Genomic DNA, 14,184 nt, shown 5'->3' with positions numbered 1-14,184 from the left:
TCCTCCCACCATGTCAATCTCAGGATCTCCCCAACCCACCAATCTCTCTCCCCCCGACCCCCGTCTCTCTGAGCCTCGAGTCCCATGATTGGGCATGACTATGAGGCCAGCCAGCTCCAGGGATCCTCTGGTGGGTCCAGCACTGGGATGGCATCAGACTTCATAAGCAAACACTTTTGCTGCTGAGCCATCTCATTTTTTTTTTAAGATTTGTTTATACATATACAATGTTCTGACTGCACGTACACGTATAGGTCAGAAGAGTGCATGGGATCTCATCATAGATGTTTGTGAGCCACCATGTGGTTGTGGGAATTGACCTCAGGACCTCTGGAAGAGCAGCCAGTGCCTTAACCTCTGAGCCATCTCTCCAGCACCTCTCGCTAGCCTTTTAAAGGCCTTCTTGGTAAAGTTATTTTGCTAAAGTAATCAGCATCACCTGCCCTACTGCCTGGCATTTAAAGATTTATATCCTGACCATTTAGGAATGAATTTCCAATGTGATGTTTTGACACTAGTTCAGAAACACCAATCACAACATTTAATCATGTTTTTTCAGAATTCAGAGTAGGTAACCCTGGGTTTAAAAACATGCTACAGCTCCAGAGTCCAGAACACATTTGCTGGCCCTGTTCTGAGAGCCCACATGTTCTAAGCTCCTCTCACAAGTACCAAGTCATGCATCTCTGATGTTGGCGACACAGGTGTAACCACCACTTCAAAGCACAGCGGCTCTTCTGGGTAGGTGCCTTCAGCAGACTCTCCAGGCTTCAGCTTTATCTGCTACGGACACTTATCTACACAGTTTGGTTCTCACCACACCTTCCTTGAAATCAACATGAACGTTTGACGAAGTTGTGCTCTCAGATTCCTGAAGCCAGACTGACAAGTTGGTATGGAGTCTAAGAACAGGTTTGAATGCCCTTTAAACTGTCTATCAGGCTGGAGAGCTGGCAAAGCGGTTAGGGACACTTGCTGCTCTTACAAAGGGGTCACTTCAGCTCCTAGTGCCTACACTGGAAGTCCTCAACCATCTGTAGACCCAGCTCCAGGGGCCGGATGTCCTCTTCTGGACTTCACTACCACCTGAGCTCACAAATGCACGCACACACACGCGCACACACACACAATAGGCAACACCTACTGAAGCAAGAACTTGCTGGTGTGGAGACAGACAGTAAAATAATCATGATTAAATAAGTTTTTATTGTCACATTTAACTGCTTCGTCAGATATACACTGTATATTTCAGTATGGCATAAAAATAAGAGTATTTTCCTGAATGTCAAAATCTGAACAGAGGAGATGGTGATGGCACTTTAAAAAACTGGAATTCATACCGTGCGGAAGCTGCTAGTAGGTAGCTGATAAAAGCTGGAACGTACGGCAGATAAAGTGACCCTCAACATTCAAATCAAATGGCAGTGGTGTGAGCCCAGAAAAACCAGGACAGCTGTTACAATGCAGACCCTGGGGCACAGCCAAAACAGGGTAGTCCAGCATCTTAGTTCTAAGCCTGTATCCACTGTCTGAGACTGGGAGCTGAAGCTCGTGAGTAAACATTGCTATAAAATGAAAAGAATCCTTTGGAACCAGATTTTAAGCCTCTCAATGGCACCTTTACTCTTACATGTTCTAACTCGTCCAGAGAAAGGCAGCTCAGCGCCAAGCATCATGGGCTGACGGATGATGCCATAAACAATAGCAGGTCTTGCCACTTGTGAACCTGTGCGCTTCCAGTAGCCCAACATATTGAGAAATGTTTTTTAGTGGTTTCACACGTTCTGGGCAAAACCAGAAAACAAGCGGTAATTAAATAAAAGCATAAAGCATCCCAATGGTCTCCACACACCTGCACTTTCCCCAAATGGCAACTTAAAAAAAAGGTAAGGTTACTCAAACTTGCAGTGGGTCTTTTTCTTCAGGATCCCTGGGTATCTGTCTTTCCTCCACAAGCCTGGCCCGGGAGCTGCCAGATCTAAGCGCATTACACCCTTTACCCAGAGCTCAGCTAAGTCTGCTGTGTGAGGCGTCTGTTTACCACAGACTCAGGCCTGGCACCTCCTTTCTGCCATCCACTGTTGTGCGGCCTCCCTCAGAGGCTCCAAAACAGAGGTCAACCATGTTGCTGCAGCGCCATCGCTGCCGAATACCAAAAAACAAGGAACTGACTTCAGGACACTGATCTGGACGAGTACTCACCGGGGATTAGTATTTCTACATTTTAAAAAAGGCAACCATTTTAAGTGACAATATGCATCAGGCTAGTAGAAAAACATTGAAACAAAGCTCTCTTTTCCCATCTTACAAAGCCATGCAGATGAGAGAAGGAATGTCTGACTTGTTCCAATTAGGCTTCTTGGAATTAACAAAATTTCTTTTCTGGCAAAGATGAATTTGGCTCATCATAGAAAGTTCTTTGAAGGCTGCTGCTAAACTCGTTTCCCTTTGAAAAAGCAAACTTCAAGGCATGATAGTGCAGAGGTAAGTTTCTGACTTAGAGAGTATTACAGACTAATTGTGCTTAGTCTCTGATCTCCAATTTATCTTAAAGAACAGGCTACACCGAGGAGCTTCACTCTGCCTAAATTTACTAGTACATCCATAAATCGCACCAGGATTAGGACAATTTGATTATCATAATGATTCTGTTGTGAACCTGTGCACTGCTCCCAGAGGTGAGGACCAGCACACAGAGGATTCCAGGAGTTCTGTGCACAGGATGCCCCACTCAGGAGCCACGGCATCTGAGAAAGCAGTTCTCCCCCCAGAGTAAGTCCTCAACAAACACTCAATAAGCCATTAAGAAAAGCAGTGCCAAGTGGAGTATCATTTGTTTACTTAAATCTGGGAGGTCTGAGTGTTCCTGGGGTCCTCACTGGGATGTGTCACGGGCTGTGAATTCTTTGAATGTGAGTATTCGCTATGAGGGGACTCTGCAGGGTCAATCAAATTTTCATAATCACTGTCATCTGACTCCTCTCCACTGTCCCCAGCTGCACTCTGGGTAGGAAGAAGATCTGCTCCACTTCCAGTGAACTTGAGTCCAGCACTGGTGGAAGCGTAGTTGGAAGAGCCCACAGCCTGAGGCCGAGGCATGAAGACACTCCTTTCCATGCGAGAGTGGCTCAGAGTACTCTCTTGATTGTTTGGGTGGAAATCAGAATAAGGGGGAGGAGGATCAGAGGGCTCCGGGTCTGCTAGAGTACTTCTCCCTTCAGCTGAAAACCCAGAATAGGACATCCGGGGGCTGAACGCAGGCTCCAGGCTTTCGGATGGCATCTGTCTGCTTAACAGGGCCTGCTGCAATCCTGCACAGAAACAAAAAGAATGTTTTAACAAGTTCCATGTCTTCACAGCTTTTACCCTTGCTCGTTAAATGGTCAACCTGAACATTCAGGAAATGAGCAGCCATGCTGCGAACTGATGGTTGCTGGTACCTTAAAAAAAAAAAGATTTCTCTATACATTAATTTCTTTGCATATCGAGTATTAGGCCAACCATAGTTATACAGTGAGACCCTGTTTCAAAAAGCAAAAACAAACAAAAAAGAAACCAGAGTTGAAAATTCAGGCACTCTGACTAGAAGTACAGCCTCAAGATGCAGAACATAAGTTTGTCACTCCAGATTTAGGGCTATTTTGCCCACCTGTTGTCCACTGTGCCAAAAAAAAAAAAAAAAAAAAAAAAAAGCCACTCTCAACACCTTTACAAGTCACACAAACATGGAACATTCCTTAAACAGTATCCTATCAAAGGCTGTATTGCTTTTCTTTTAAAGTGTATTTGTGTCTGTTCCTAACATTTTCATAAAAGTGCCCAGGGAAGCCAGAAGAGGGCGCTGGATGCTCTGGAACTAGATTCACATGCAGTTGTGAACTGGCTTCTGTGGGTTCTGGGAACCAAACTTAGTCCCCTGAACAAGCAGCAATATCTCTTAACCCCTAAACCATCTTTCTAGCCCCCAAACATTTGGTTGTGAGAAATAGATACTATTAATACACGAAAAAAATCTGTACCGAATTTCTTAGATCTGCTCTAATTTCTGCTTCAGCTTTTCTCTTTGGTCCTCTTGTTTCTGTTTTGGAAACTTGAGGAATTCCATGAAAATAGCACTTCTCATTAGGAAATGCTTAATAACAAGGGAATGCCCTTCTTCCTTCATGTGAACCTGGTACTTGCTGAGTATAGGATTCATGGTAAACTGAAGATAGAGCTTGCCTAACATGCACAAAGCCTGGGATTCAGTCCCCAGCACTACTCAAAATATGGTGGCTCTTCCTAGCACTTGGAGGAAAAATCAGAATCAGAAATTCTAGGTCATCTTCAGCTACAGAGAAAGTTTAAGGCCAGTCTGGGCTATATGACACCCTTCCTCAGGAAAGAGTTTTCCAAATGGACTTGTGCCATTTAATGGATAATTTGATAATAAAGTAACAAATATTTTAACCAGGTAGGAAGACCTGTCTGTAATTCTAGCTACACTGAGGTGGGCATGGTGGCACATGACTTTAATTCCAGTAGAGGCAGGTGGATCTCTTTTAGTTTGAGGCCAGCTGGGGCTAAAGAGCAGAATTCCAGGACAGCCAGGGCTACACAGAGAAATCTTGCCTCTAAAAACAAACAAAAAATTCTACTTTGAAGACTGGGGCAGGAGGGTCACAAGTTTGAGGTCTGCCTGGACCATATAGCAAGTTCAAAGCCTCCTTGGAAAGCTTATGAACACTTTCTCAAAAATGAAAAGTAGAGCCAGTGAGTTGGTACAGTGGATTAGGGCCCTGGTTTCCAAGCCTGGCAACCTGAGTTTTCCTGGGGCCCGCAGAGTGGAAGAAGAGAACCAACTCCTACAAACTGACTTTCTACTGGTGCTCAAAATAAATAAATTAAAAAACAAACAAGTAAATAAATAGATATATGAATATATGAATGAATGAATGAATGAAGAGATGGCTGGCTGGCTGGACAAAAACAAAAAATAAACAACAACAAAAAAGTAAAGCCAGGCACGGTAAGCACATGACTTTAATCCCAACACTCAGGAGCCACGTGGATCCCATGGGAAAAAAAAATCCTGATCAAGCATGGTAGCATACACCTGTAATCCTAGTGCTTGGGAGGCTTTGGGGTGTGGTGTGGTGTGGTGTGGTGGGGTGGGGTGGGGTGTGGTGGGGTGTGGTGTGGTGTGGTGGGGTGGGGTGGGGTGTGGTGGGGTGTGGTGGGGTGTGGTGTGGTGTGGTGTGGTGGGGTGGGGTGGGGTGTGGTGGGGTGGGGTGGGGTGGGGTGTGGTGGGGTGGGGTGTGGTGGGGTGTGGTGGGGTGTGGTGGGGTGTGGTGGGGTGGGGTGTGGTGTGGTGGGGTGGGGTGTGGTGGGGTGTGGTGTGGTGTGGTGTGGTGGGGTGTGGTGGGGTGGGGTGGGGTGTGGTGTGGTGGGGTGGGGTGGGGCACATCTCAAGTTAGAGGCCAGCCTGGTATACATAGTGAATTTCAAGCCTACCAGGGATAGTGAGACAGTGTATAAAATATAAAGATAAAATAAAATAAATACAAAAAAAGGGGCCAGAGTGTAGCTCCCTGGTGGAGTTTGTCCTTAGGCTGTGGGAAACTCTCTGTTCAATCCACAGTGTCCCACCCTACTGAACAAAGCCACTCCCTGATACTGATGGTAGATCCATCAGCTTACTTCTTTCTTGTTCCTTTTCATTTTTCTTCTGAGTGATTTGTCTTCTTAATTTGTTCACTTCTGCCTGACAAGATTCAACAACTCGCTCACTCTTTTCTACATCTGCACAGACTGCCTGAGGGGAAAAAAAACACAAGAAGAAAGGTTAGTTTCAACCCCAGGCAGAAAGTAACCTACAGATTTAGCCTCTTACAATCCCAGGAAAACAGGACAGTAATGGAGAGATGGCTCAGCAGTTGGGAGCACTCTTCCAGAGAACCCAGCAGGCCCACAAGCACAGGGGGGTCCAGTTACGAGGGACCACGCCTTATTTTGGTCTCCAAGGTTGACAGGCACTGAAGTCATCAAAGCTAAATAGACCATAAGGCAGAGCAGTCTTGAGTGTTTGTGAAAGCAGGGCTATGTCCCCCACTCCCCTTTATACAGCCCAGGTTGGCCTCTAACTCGAGACCTGAAACCACAGCCTCTTGAGCACTAGGATTACAGGCATATGCTACCATGCCTGATCAGGACTGCTCTTCTTCTCTGTGTGTTTATATGCAATGTGCTCGTGTAGGCGAGCAGGCACACATGCGAGTGGGGGCCAGAGTCAACCTTCAGTGTCTTTCCTCAAGAACCACCCAATTAAAATTTTTACAAATGTCTGCTTTGGGGTGCACACAGTAAGACGAAGGCATCAGGTGTCCCCCTTTATCATCCTCTGCCTTATTCCTCTGAGAAAGTGTCTCTCCTTAACAGGGAACTCATGAGGTTTTCTGGCCAGACTGGAAGCTAGTAAGCTTCTGATCCTGCCTCTTGCCACTCAGGGCTAAGGTTATACACCTGCACAGGACCATTCCCACCTTGTTACATGGACTCTGGGATCTGAACTCTAGGCCTCACACTGAACAGCAAACTCCCTAACCACTGAGCCACTTCTCCAACTTGTGTTTTTTTTTTTTTTGTTGTTGTTGAAGGCTGTGTCCTGAAAGCTATATTATATTAATCAACACAATGAAGACTAGTTTTAAAATTTTAGTTTTAAAATATTATCATTAGGGGCTAGAGAGATAGCTCACTGTTTAAGAGCATGGCTCCTCTTGCAGAGGACCTGAGTTTGGTTCCTAGTACCCATGTTAGGTGACTCATAACTGCCTGTAATTTGAGCTCAGTAGAATTGTCTGGCCTGTGTGGGTACTTGCATTTGCATGCACATACCCCACATACATACTTAATAAGTTAAAAAAGTTAGTAAGTGCAGAATTAGCGTGTGTGTGTGTGTGTGTGTGTGTGTGTGTGTGTGTGTGTGGTGGTGGTGGTGGTGTCAGTTTTCTCCTTTCACCTTTAAGTGGGTTCTAGGGATCAAACTCAAGCCCCAGGGAATCCGATGCCTTTTTCTGGCCTCCATGGGCATTGCATGCATATGGCACACATTCATACACACAAGCAAAACATTCATATATGTAGGTAAAATATAGATATAAAATTAGAAAAAAACATAAGACAGATTTATTTAATGGAAAATAATTATGATAAGGGAAATCTGGATGAGTTTCAGAGCTGAGGTTGGAAAATGTGTAATTCAGCTGCCAAGAACCACTCTGAGAGAGGGCATTCTTTAATTAGCAAGGTAATGTGTGACACCATTTACAAGTCGTTTGGCTAGTGCTAACAGTCTGAAAGGTCATAGTCATGAATTCAGGACAAAAACCTGTTTTCCACTGCACATTCCTCCCATAGCAGAAATACCAGAAACTTCCAGAAGTTTGGCACCAGTGAGTGTGACTAGCATTCCCTCTACTTCTAAGTATATGGTGAATGCAGGCCCTGGAAACTGCCCTGCCCTGCCCTGCCCTGCTTTGTCCTCTTACAGAGGCTTTCCCCATTTTAGATGCTACCTTCACTCCTTCTCCCTCTATTCTCTGGGCTCTCCCCTAGGCCTAGGAGAGTTCCAATGTTGTCACTTCTCTTCTTCTCAAACTTAACTGCAGTGGGAAGTACTGACAGCTAAACACTGACAGTTGGAGGAGGTGCCAAGTATTTGTTGCATGACTGACTAGGAAGAAACAGATTCCACTGTAATCCTCCCACTCCACAGTGGCGGCAGGGGCCAAAATGAACCAACAAGATAAAAAGATTGGACTGTCAGCTTTTGACACTCTCTCCCCATAGAATATAACTGACAGAGATACTGCATCCTTGGCACACCTCTTCAAGCTCATTTTTGAAGATACACTCCCAGAAAAAGCATGACTGCAAAGGGGTCCCGAGTGTTCTAAGCAGCAGCCCTAGTAAACAATGCAGTGCCTCTACCTTGGCACATGAGGCAGGGCTTGGAGGTTGAAATCTGACATTATCTTAGCAAGGTCTGTTCTGGCTTTTGAACCACTGCTCATCCATTTGTCAGTTATATATATTAAAAAAGAAAAGCAGTATTTGAACAATGTGAATAAGTTGGAAATATAAGTTACCTGTACTTTCTCCTGAAGTGCGTTATAAACCTGATAAATTGCCCTGATGTCCTTCATGACTCCATCCTTGTCAAAAAAGTCAGTACTAGAAGACAGAAAAAGAGATCAGTCTTATTTAAAAAATTTTTTAACATTTATTAATTATTTATACAGTGTTTTTCTTTCAAACCTGAGGAAAGCAGCTGGAGAGGTTATAAGCTCATTATAAGCACTCTCTGCCCTTGCAGAGGACCTGGGCTTGGCTCCCAGCAGCCACATGCAAATCAGAGCATCTGCAACTCTAGTTCAGGAGATGGGGTGCTCTCTGCTGCTCTCCTCAGGCACCGTACACACAGCACACACACATACACCAGGCAAACATTTACATGCATAAAATAAAAATTTAAAAGTAAATGAAACCTGAGGGAAGATACAGTAAAATTATCTTTTCAATAAGAATAAAAAACTTAATACTTCCACGGATTGTTTTATGTGGGTATGTGTAGTGCTTGTATGTGTGTGTGTGTCTGTGTAAAGGTGCACATGCATGTTTGTTGATGTGTGTACAAGTGTGCTTTAACATGCATGCTTGTGTAGGGGCCAGAGGTCAACTTCTTGTTTGAGACAGAGTGTCTCACAGAACGTGGGGTGCTCAATTTTGGCTGTTTTGCTGGCTAATCAGCATATCCCAAGCACCATGCCTGTTTGTGTGTGATATACCCAGTCCAGCCTCTTACTTGTAACTAATTAATTTGTTTTATAAGTGTTTTATTTGCATGCATGTCTGTGAACCACACATATGCCTAGTACCTGCAGAATCCAGAAGTGGGCACTGGATCCAATAACTGCGAGCCACCATGTGGATGTGGAAATAAACCTAGGTGCTCTCAATCACCAAGCCTCCTTTCTCCAGCCTCCTACCCAGCTTTTTTACATGATGAGACTCCAAACTCACGTCTCATGCTCACACATCAAGTACTTAATCCCCACTGATCTAACTCTCCAGCCTCAGTGTTTTAGATCAATTTTATCTTTTTAAGATAGGGCTTCACATGTAGCCCAGGCTAGCCTGGAACTCAACAGAAGTCTGTTGTTTCTGCTTCCTGGGTGCTAGGATTTAAAAAGGATGTGCTACCACACCCTACAGAGCAGGTTTGTTTTGCTGTGGTTTTGTTGTTGCTGCTGCAGTTTTGTAAGCTGGCCTTGAGCTTATGATCAACTCCTGTTTCAGCCTCTTCAGTGATGTGACTGCAGGTGTGAGTTGCCACTCTCAGCTTCAGGGATCATTTCTATAGTTTATTAAGAATGAATTGTGGTGTATGGTGGTGGGGGTCTAGACAACAGTCTGTTTCCTTCAATTTCTTTTCTTTTTTTTAAAGGGTTTATTTTTATTTTACATACACTGGTGTTTGGCTGCATGTACGTGTATGTGAGGGTGTCAGGTCCCCTGGAACAGGAGTTACACAGACAGTTGTGAGCTGCCATGTGAGTGCTGGGAACTGAACCCAGGTCCTCTGGAAGAGCAGTCAGTGCTCTTAACTGCTGAACCATCTCTCCAGCCCATTTTCTTCAATTTTAGTTAAAACAAACTTAATTTTACATTTCTCCTTGCACTTTGAAAAATATCGACAAAGGAAATGCTGTTGACAAAAGAACTCACTTTACCTTTCAACTTACCCATGCTCTTTAATAACTTTGGCATAACTTTGAGAGGTGTTTGGCACTGAAGACACTTTATACTCTTGCTGGCTAGTATTGCCTAGATTGGGAATAGCAAGTGATATCCTTTGATTATACCTATGGGGTGAATCGAGAAAAACAACATGTAATAAGTACATTTCTTGTTTGTCTGAGGCAGGGTCTCAGCCTAAGCTGAATACAAATGCTCACTCTGCCTGTTTCAACCTCCCATGTGCTGGGATTACAGACATATGCCACCATACTTGGCTCTACTGCTGTGTTGCCTATTAAGTGCTGAACTCAAGGGCTCAAATACTTTGATCGCCTCGGAACATCACTGCTGGGTTTACAGTTATGTATCATTATTCCCAGTTTTAAAAGTATCCCTTAAGAATTGGGATTGACAAGTTTGATTCCCAACATCCACAGAATGGCTCACTATCATCTGTGACTCCAGTTCCAGTTCCAACACTCTCTTCTGGTCTTTGCCAGCACCAGGCACTCATGTGGTATACAAAACAAACAAACAAACAAGCAAACATTTAGGCAAAACACTCATATACATAACATTTTAAAAAAATTTAAGGAATTGGGATTGGTGGCTGTGGATGCAGCTCAGTAGGCAGAGTACTTGCCTAGAGTGCCCAAATCCCTCGGCTCAATACTCAGCACCACATAAAGCAGGCATGGTGGCACACATCTGTCATCTTGGCATTCCTTAGGAGGTAGAGGTAGGAGGATCAGAAGTTCAAAGTCATTCTGAACTATACAAGCTAGTTCCGATCTACATGTCAGGGACTACAGAGAGGCCCTATCTCAAAAAAGCAAACAGCAAACCCAGGAGGCTCACCACAAGTTCAAGGCTGTCCTAGTCTACATAGCAAATTCCAGGTCATCTGGACTACAGAGCAAGACCCTGCTTCAAAAACAACAGCAAAGGATTAGGCTTTGTGTCTCCAACACTGGTAAGCTAACACAAAGGCCTATGACCACCTATGACGCATCATTAGCAACTTCCCTTCCCTTAAAGCAGAAACTCGGCTGCATACTCCTTGAGGGCAGGGGCTATGGCTCATACATTATGTGCACGACAGATATGTGACAAATCCTAAAGAAATACCCAGGAGATAACTAATGAAATCCTAGAAATAGTTACCTAACACTTAACTATTTCCACTGATGTTGACTACTGATCCTATGAGCACATTTCAAAAGAGAAAACTTTCTGCAACTCTTAAGCAGAAAACATGGTCACATAATTTGTTTGTTTATTTTTCTTTAACAAGGTCACAATGCAAAACTCTCATCACTAATAATGGATCATTTTTATAATTTCTGTCTTTGCATTTTGTGTTCTAAAGTTACAATTAGACTCCAAAAGTAGCAAAACTATTTTTGTATGAAGGGTCATGAAGTAGCAAATGAAGTGTCTACTTGTAAGAAAAACAAACATGTCTAAATGATGCTTATTGATCCCCAAACCACTTCAATTCATTTAATTGGCAAGCAAGCCTCAGGGAATGCACTTGTTTCTGAGCCCCAGCTGGCTGGGGTTACAGATGCAGGTCGCCATGCCCAACTTTTACATAGGTGCTAGAGCGCCAAATTCCGGTCCTCAGGCTTGCTTTACCCACCGAGCCCTCCCTTCAGGCCTGGTATCTTTCTTTTTCTGTGGAGCTGGTGGGAAGCTTTCTTTACCTGCGGTTTGGTCTAAAGAGAACATATTCTAAAGCATGAGTAGAATTGTTGGCGGTAGAGATGAAACTGAAGAGAAGGAAGACAAGGTCTGGCACACCAAGGATGCGGGTGAGCTGCTTGTGGATGACCTGCTCTCTGTAGGACATCTGTTGCTGGGTGTTTCTCCGGAATCTGTACCACCCGATAACTTTCTGCAACAAAAACAGAAGACAGGAAAGTATTGAGAGCTTATTTAATTCAGAATGCATCCAAACCAACACCTGCAAACAAATGTTCATAACCACTTTAAACTGGCTAGCTCAGGACTAAAAAGAACCTTCCTGTCAACAAGTGAATGGATAAACTGGGTAAACTGTGGTCCATCTGTACACTGGAATCATATGCAGTTGAAAAATCATATGCAATTATTTTGAGGGAGTCTCAAAATAACTATGCTCAGTGCTCAGATGTAAGGGTGTGGAGAGTATATGCTAAAGAATTATATTAGTATAAAATTCTGGAAAATGAATCTATAGTGACATATAGCATAGCTTCTTACACTGTGCTATAACCCCATACAGGGCCATGTAACTGAATGTGAGGTTAATAAAAATGACAACAGCAAAACGTTTCTAAATGCGAAATGACCAAAAATTAATTCAAAATCAAATCCTTAGGGCTGGTAAGATGGCTCAACAGGTAAAGGTACTTGCTGCCAAAGCTGCTGAGCTGAGTGTGATATCAAGAATGTCTACAGTAGAAGGAAGAACTGACTCAAGCAGGTTACCCTCTGAACTCCACAAAACTGTGATATGTCACAAAATGAATGCACGATGTGTGTGTGACACTCAGGGAAACACACGCGGTGATTCTGAGATGTCTGCGGCAGTGCTCAGCAATGCTGCACTCAGCGAGGCCTCAATGCAGCCTGGGTCTAAACACAGCCCGTGCATTACACACGCACGGCAGTGCTGCCGGAGGGCCTCAGCTCTGCTCCAGGCTGGGCTGTGCCACCAACTGCAGACAAAGCATTTGGCTCTGATAAAAAGGCAATGGTTTAGTTATGGGGGAAAAAAAGAACATTTTCTACTACCATTTCTCAGTGCATCAATAGCAAATTAGTGCATCTTTGAACTGGACTGCATTAAACACTTTCTTAATTTTTAATTGCTGACTTGGGCTTAATTAAAAAAAATCACTGAATAAATATTTGTAATATTTTATAATGCTATTTTGCACATAGTCATGTAAAGTTGCTTTTCCAGCCTTAATGATTACAAAATCTAAGTATCAATTAACTTGAAATATACTGAAGATTCCTATTCCCCACAGTATCAAATATCTAGCAAGATTTAATTCCTTTTTTTTTTTTTTTTTTTGTGGTTATTTGAGACAGGGTTTTTCTGTGTAGTCCTGGCTGTCCTGGAACTTATTATATAGACCACACCAGGCTGGCCTTAAACCCAGAGATCCACCTGCTTCTGCCTGGAACTAAAGGTACCACCATCGCTCAACTAAAGATTTAATTCTTTATATAAAAATACATAAGGACACCATCTCATTAGGAAGCAAGTTTACTTTCATTTTCACTGTCAATAAATGATAAAATTATATATATACAAATTATCAATTAAAATCAATTTCTTTGTGACCCATTAACAGTAAATGTTTGATTTGTACAGCTAGGGTCATATAAAAATCTTTTAGCCAAAAGGGGTTGTAGGTGGACAAATTCAAGGAGCCCTGATATGAGCAATTCAGGGGTTGACATAAACAGGGAGGGAAGGTGTGAGGAGAAGAGGGGTGGGAAGCAGAGACAAGAGAGAGGTTTGCAGGTGGTGGGAGTGTTCAGTCATGTTAAGGTGACGGCGATGGCGTCAAGTGTGTGCACAAGCATTAAACTGATGAAAGCACACACTAAACTCACTTTGTCACATGCCCACTGTACAGCCTTACTTCTCTGCTGACAGCACGGCCAAGCTGCCTGGGGAACTAGACTCTCAGAAATCCCTCAGAATGTGGCCTGCTGGAACACAAGAACACCTTTAAACAACAATTTCAGCTATTCAAACTACTGAGTGTGAAGAGTGTAAAAAATGTTAAAATATGAAAACTCTGAGAAGACCTAGGAACACTGATTTATTGTCCCTGAATCTCAATAAGTAACAAGTCAGGAATTTAGATCTGTTGTTTGCTTACTTTTTGGCCTTGTTCTTTTTTCATTTATTTTTAATGCTTCTCTGAGAATTTGATATATGTGTACATGATCACATTCACCCCACACTCCTCACTCTAATTCTCTCTGCTCTACATCTTGTTAATTGTTAAGTTATACTATTGGCCTATTTCCTCTATAGCATCAAGCAATCCTTAACACAAAATCCGAACCAAAAAAAAAAAAAAAAAAGGTGATTTCGCATTTACTGACAGTTTTAAATGAAGACTGCAAATTCATTCTGGTGATATCTACAATTCTGTATTTTGGGGTTGGTAGATAAGCTAGTTGCAAGCTCACTGAGAAACTAGGTCACCAGTACTAAAAAGCACATTTTGGCTAGCTGCATTTAGGCCAGAATAAAGAATTAGGCCCTCTCTCCCTAAACCTCATTTGTAAAATTTCATAGTGGAGTTTTCACAGACTTTTTTCTCTTCTCTTGGGCCCACTGATCAGCTTTTATTTGTATTCTCTTGGTCATTCCAATGCTGAGAAGATGTTATA

General features: G+C 43.2%; 1 protein-coding gene across 2 annotated transcripts in view; it reads right to left on the bottom strand.

Annotated features, from left to right (window-relative positions):
• Positions 1 to 1,186: 1,186 nt before the first annotated feature.
• The window catches only part of Abraxas2 (abraxas 2, BRISC complex subunit), a 43,007-nt gene continuing 30,009 nt past the window's right edge, over positions 1,187 to 14,184 (bottom strand). For both annotated transcript variants that reach the window (XM_060381286.1, XM_060381283.1), the window contains exons 5-9: positions 11,487 to 11,677; positions 9,786 to 9,905; positions 8,130 to 8,214; positions 5,680 to 5,794; positions 1,187 to 3,311 (exon numbers count right to left, since the gene is read on the bottom strand). In XM_060381286.1, coding sequence (XP_060237269.1) covers positions 2,842 to 3,311; positions 5,680 to 5,794; positions 8,130 to 8,214; positions 9,786 to 9,905; positions 11,487 to 11,677 — 981 coding nt within the window. In that variant the 3' untranslated portion in view covers positions 1,187 to 2,841. The remainder of the gene's footprint in view (positions 3,312 to 5,679; positions 5,795 to 8,129; positions 8,215 to 9,785; positions 9,906 to 11,486; positions 11,678 to 14,184) is intronic.

The sequence above is a fragment of the Meriones unguiculatus genome, chromosome 1 (assembly GCF_030254825.1).
Source record: "Meriones unguiculatus strain TT.TT164.6M chromosome 1, Bangor_MerUng_6.1, whole genome shotgun sequence".
Lineage (NCBI taxonomy): Eukaryota > Metazoa > Chordata > Mammalia > Rodentia > Muridae > Meriones > Meriones unguiculatus.
This window is presented reverse-complemented; position numbering and strand designations above follow the sequence as displayed.